Here is a 5725-nt window from a genome sequence, read left to right as displayed (position 1 = left end):
ATATATGTATGTATATATGTAAGAACTTTATAATGCTCCAGGAATTGACAGAATAGTTTCCTGGGGAGTGTGACTTTCATCTAAAACAGATGAATGTCCTGGCAGAGCTGGTTTCTTCTCGATCCTGCCTTGGCTCCTTCTCCTCTGACCTCTACATCTCGAGACATGAGCCAGCAACCTGCTACCTCATCTGCAGACTTTAGGTTCATCAGTCCCTGAAACCATGTGATCAGAAGAAGCCTCCAGTCTGATACTTGACCCAAGGATTTGGAAGTTCCAACCTCCATAACTGCATGAGCCATTTCTTTGAAATCTTTGTATGTATGTGTGCGTGCATGTGTGTGTCTGTGTGTCTGTGTATGTTTTGTTCCTGTGGAGAACCCAGCCTAAGGCACTTGAGCATGGCTGATAGCTATTTGGTAGACTTGCTAAAACACAGATTTTTGAGCTCTGAGTCCATAATTTCTGATTCAGTACCTCTGCAGTGAGTCCAGAGAATCTGCGTTTTTAGCCAGCTCATGGGTGATGCTGATGTTGCTGGCCTGGGCATGACACTTTTAGAACCTCTGAACTAAAATGTCTTTTTTGCTTGGAAGATGTTTCTGTTTTTGTAAATCCCTTCTCCTCATTTTCTGACTGAACACCACACAGAGACTCCCTCCTCTAATGAATGCATTTGCTGCTTCAGCATCTTCTGTAGAGCTGCCTTCACCTTCTGGTTCTTGAGGCTGTAGATGATGGGGTTCAGCAAAGATGTGAGCACACTGTACTGAATGGAGACCACTTGCATCAAAAATGAGTCTGAGGGAGGGCTGATGTACCTGAATAGACCTGTCCCGTGGAACAAGGGCACCGCGGTGAGGTGGGAGGAACAGGTGGAGAAGGCTTTGCCTTGGCCTCCAGAGGAGTGAATGCTTAGGATGACAGAGATGATTCTGCAGTAAGAGAAGAGGATCAGTGGAACTGACAGAAGCCCCAGAAATGCAGTTGACCCAGACAGAAGCAACTCATTGGCAGTGGGATCAGTGCAGGACAGCGGGAGCAGGGAAGGTAGCTCACAGCTGAAGTGGGGGATGGTGTTGGACCCACAAAAATGTAACTTGTGGATGAAAAGATTATTCACTAGTGGGTACAGAAACCCCATCACCCATGCTACACTGACCATTGTAATGCAGAGAGGCCTGTTCATGATCATGGAATACAATAGAGGGTGGCAGATGGCAGCATAGCGGTCGTAGGCCATGGCAGAGAGCAAGCAATTCTCAGTCTCCCCAAAAAGCATGAAAAAGGAGCTCTGGGTAATGCAGCCCCACAGTGAGATATTTTTCTTCTTCTGTAGCATTTTTGGCATGGTGACTGAAGAAAAGCAGATGTCCATGAAGGACAGATGTCTGAGGAAGAAATACATGGGGGTGTGGAGGTGAGGATCAGTTCTGATCACCACGATCATCACCAGGTTCCCCATCAAGGTCAGGAGGTAAATCACCAGGAAGAGCACGAAGAGCAGAGCCTGAGCATGGGGGTCAGCAGATAGCCCAAGGAGGATGAACTCGGAGAAGACAGTGAGATTGTTCATAGTGATTTATAAACTCTATCCCTAGAAAAAAATCAGTGCTACCACAAGTAATGGGTCAGTAATCAGAGTAATGTCTAATGATCAGAATATCATCTCCACATCCCAGAACTTCCCAAGCAATACTGTTTTCAGCTTAAAAATAAAAGAGGCAAACTACAACTGTGACTTTCAACTTTTCTGCCTTTGGCCCCCTCAATAGTTGTCACTAATCCTGTCAGTGAATATAAAAATTTCTGGAACCTAAATCAGATTATATGCTTTGACCATTAAGAGTATGTTTAGGAGGACAGGGGTACTTAGATTGTTTTGGATGATACAGCCATTTAGTTCCAAGCCTTTTTGTTTTGGTCTCAAAGTCAAGAAATGTAGAACTAACTCATCTTATGTGAGACATTCTGAGTTTTGGATTATGAAGTGGAGCCAAAAAACAAAGAAATAATTAATTACTACTGAATTGATTCTGACTCATAGTGACCCTATATGACAGGGTACAAGTGCCTCCATGCAGTTTTTAAGGCTTTATATATTTATGAAAGTAGAATGCTACTTGTTTTTTTCTCACAAAGCAGCTGAAGGATTTAAACCACTGATGTTTCAGTTAGCAACTGAGTGCCTAACCTCTGCATCACTAGGCCCCTTCAGAAGAAGTGGAGAAGGCATTTGAAATTTACTGCTGAAGGGGCTTTTCAAACATTTTAGGATCCCTTAAGGGTAGCTTTTCTCCCCCAATTCTATACTAGCATTTGAAAAGTATTGTGTGAATGGATAGGAGTCCCTCAGGGAAGTTTGTTCCATGGGCAGTGAGATCACGTATTTACTGCATGGGGAGATGGTGACCTAAAGAGATGAAATGACTTGCTGTGTGTCACACAGCTAATCAATGGAATAGCCGGGAATTAAACTGAATGTTCTGCTCTCAGTCCAGTGCTATTTCCCCCACAGCACTCTCAACAGGAAGACAACACTATGAGAAAGTGTTCTGAGGACAGAGAGTAGCTTTGATGTACTCTGAGTAGTTGTATCTTAAACATTGCATTGTGCTTTAAAAAAAAAAAAAAAATTGGGTCTGAGAATTGAAAGCTATGTGAGTTTGAGCAAATCACTTAACTTTCTAAAGGTCAATTTTCATATCTATGAAATGAGGGACAGAGATCCATCTCTCATGGTTAGCATGAACTTTGAAATTTCTTTTTAATGGTTGAAAATACATTCCTGGAGCGACTTTATCAGTAGCTTGCTTAGTTTGGAGACCTTGATCAAATCACTTCACTCTTATTCTCCCTTAATTTTAGCTCATGACCTGATGACATTTCCTTCCTTTTATTTATTACTGTTTTTACTACTTAAAAAAGGTGTAAGCCATGACTTTTAACTGGATCCACACTTTTTCACTGGGCACCTGAACTGGATTATTACTTAACTTCCCTGGTGTCTTAGAACTAGTCTCCACACTCATTGCCTCTTCTCTTCAGTCCATTCTATACTTGCTATTTTATAAAATGATCACATGAATCTGTGTGACATGAATAGAAATGCCAAGCTAGAAGAAATTCAATAGAAAAATACGTACTTGGAAAAATTCTAAACTTAACTAGTTAAAAAAGTAAATAGAACTTCTTGATGCTTCTTAAACACAGAATTTTCTTTTTCCTCTTTTGTGATTGTTCCACATCATAATTAGTATAATTGTGTCACCAAATTGTCCACACAGAAAACATTAACTTGTCAAAGGTTGTGTTACATATTTTTCTTTTTTTACAACAGTAATGAAATAGGAACGTGGATATAATTTTGTCATTATTTACTTTCCAAAATTTTACAGTAATAGCCTAAGAAAATTGATTGATAAGTGTGACATATATACATTGCAAATGACATTGTAAGCTACACACTTTGACTTGACAATCCTCTAATTCTTTCCATTTATACTAGTTATAGTTTATAGTTATAAAACTACAACTCAAAAGAACTGAAATATGACATGCAGAATGATGTACATAACAGTGTTTTATGTTCAATAAAAAATTAGAAACAACTTAAATAATTCCATATCCTAGAATGCATAACTAAATGCCAACTGAATGGAATAATATGAAATTAATAAAATTATAATCATAAGACTATGCAGCAACATAGAAATATACCAATATTAGATACAAAACAAAATATTAAATTTCTGTTTGGTATGATTAGATCTGATCTTCTAGACTCCTTTTCCTATGGTCTCCCTCAAGTCTCCAACTTCTTTTCTTTTCAGGGTACTTTATGAACTTCTTGGCTTTAACTACACCAAGTTAAAAAATTGACTTCCTGTCACTTCTTCTTCTTCTTCTTTTTTTTTTTTTTTGAGGCACTCAAACAATGTATTTGCTCCTAAGAAAATTAGCTTAGTTTTAAGGGCATCTATTTCTTGATTTTAGGAGCTGTGATAGCATAGTGCCTAAGGCACTTGACTGCTAACCAGAAGGCTGTCAGTTCAAACCCACCAGCCATTCCTCGGAAGGAAGGTTGGGCAATCCTACTTCCATAGTGATACTGCCCCGGAAACCCAAGGAGGGGTCGCTATGAGTCTGGGCCAACTTGACGGCAAATAACAACAACAACAATTTCTTGATTTAGGAGATAAGAGAGCTTCAGTAATCGTGAGATTTCTTGGATTTGAGTCTCCTTCCTGGCTACCATGGCTCACTCTTCCCTGGGAAGTTCAAATAGCTTAGTGAGAGAGAAGAGAGTTAACAGACCAGTGCTTTTGGAGTGAGGAACAATGGAGAAACATTTTTGAAGAAAGAGAAGAGTTTTGATGGAAAGAAACTGACTAAAAGAGGGCGTAGAAAGCCCTAAGATCATGAAGATTTACCAGTAGCACTTGTGTTTGTGAATAATTATAGACATTGGTATTGGCTTTTCAGATTATAGATAGATAGATAGATAGATAGATAGATAGATAGATACTTCCTTCTCAATTCCCAGTCCTGATAATCACAGCAAAGTTATTATTGGGGACCTCTTGATTCCAACACTTTCTAAGTCTAGCCTCTTTGCAGGGGTATTTCTTGTTTGTAGGCAGGCATAAAACTGTATGATCTCTTGTGATCCCTGAAGTCATAAGATCCTAGAAACTCAGGCAAGAGGGGATGAGAAGGAGTCCTTCAATTTCCTGTGAAAGCCCCCATTCAAGGGAGCTGTCTTGCAGTCCTCCATCTGCATGACCTCCCTGCGGCTCCTCCATGATGAAAGAGGGCCTGCTTTTTGGTCAAGGATCAGGCACATAAAAAGAGGGAGAGAGAGATACCAGATGGACAGAAGTGCACATAGTGCGCATACTTAACATCACATGCAATTCTACTTCCAGAAAACAACAATAAAACTTGGTAAAGTGTTTACTTTGGGCAAGATATTTCCCTTATGCTTGATTTCAGTTTCCTTCTCAGTACCATGAATAGTTTGGGACAGAATAAGATTCCTCTAAGTTTTGCAAACTAATGAATATCTTACCTCTCTCAGTCCTGTTGCTTCCTCCTTGGAGTTCTGAGTCAAGTTGCTTGCAGTCCACAGTTAGCAATTGGAGTAAGAGAGTGCACCAGCAAGGCCTTAGGCAGTCTATTTCACTTCCTGATAGTTCCTAGAATCAGACTCTGTGTGTGAACTTTTAGGTAAAGCATAAAGGGCTGACATTTTGTGCATTGGGCCTCATGGCCTTCCCAGAAAGCATTAGTTTTTGTTATTCTTCCTATGGTGACCTACCTCAGTCCTGAGAAGAGCCCTTGACCAGTTTGTAGGAGTCTTATATTTCTCCAGTCCTAGTCTCTTTGGCTATGTCTTTGCCAAGGTAGCCTTCAAAGAGCACAGGAAAGAACCCCCGGGAGCCTGGGACTGCTGCTCAAGAGGGAGGCTGCAGTAGCCAAAGTCACTTGGGACCTGGTGCTGACTTTGAAGGGCTGGCTGTGATTTGCCAGGAAGGGTATGAGGATGCAGAACATTTTCTAGGAAGAAGACATGAAACAAGGTTGAATCTGACCCCAAAAAAGCTCAGATTAGGCTTGCCCTCAACCATATACATTCATACATGGAGGGTGTGGACACACACACATAGTCATATAAATTCTAACATTCCTTTCTTTCTTTTGGATTCACTTCAAATTGTTTTAT

General features: G+C 40.3%; 1 protein-coding gene across 1 annotated transcript; it reads right to left on the bottom strand.

The window, feature by feature from the left end:
* Positions 1–625: 625 nt before the first annotated feature.
* Positions 626–1576, bottom strand: LOC103194564 (olfactory receptor 8S1-like). The gene has a single exon (XM_007937975.2). The coding sequence runs from the start codon at positions 1574–1576 to the stop codon at positions 626–628; it is 951 nt and encodes a 316-aa protein (XP_007936166.2).
* Positions 1577–5725: the final 4149 nt, after the last annotated feature.

The sequence above is a fragment of the Orycteropus afer genome, unplaced genomic scaffold (genome assembly GCF_000298275.1).
Source record: "Orycteropus afer afer isolate SDZICR_OR568_19922 unplaced genomic scaffold, OryAfe1.0 scaffold00045, whole genome shotgun sequence".
NCBI classification, from domain to species: Eukaryota; Metazoa; Chordata; class Mammalia; order Tubulidentata; family Orycteropodidae; genus Orycteropus; species Orycteropus afer.
Note: the sequence above shows the minus strand (reverse complement) of the source record. Positions and strands in the feature narration are given on the sequence as shown.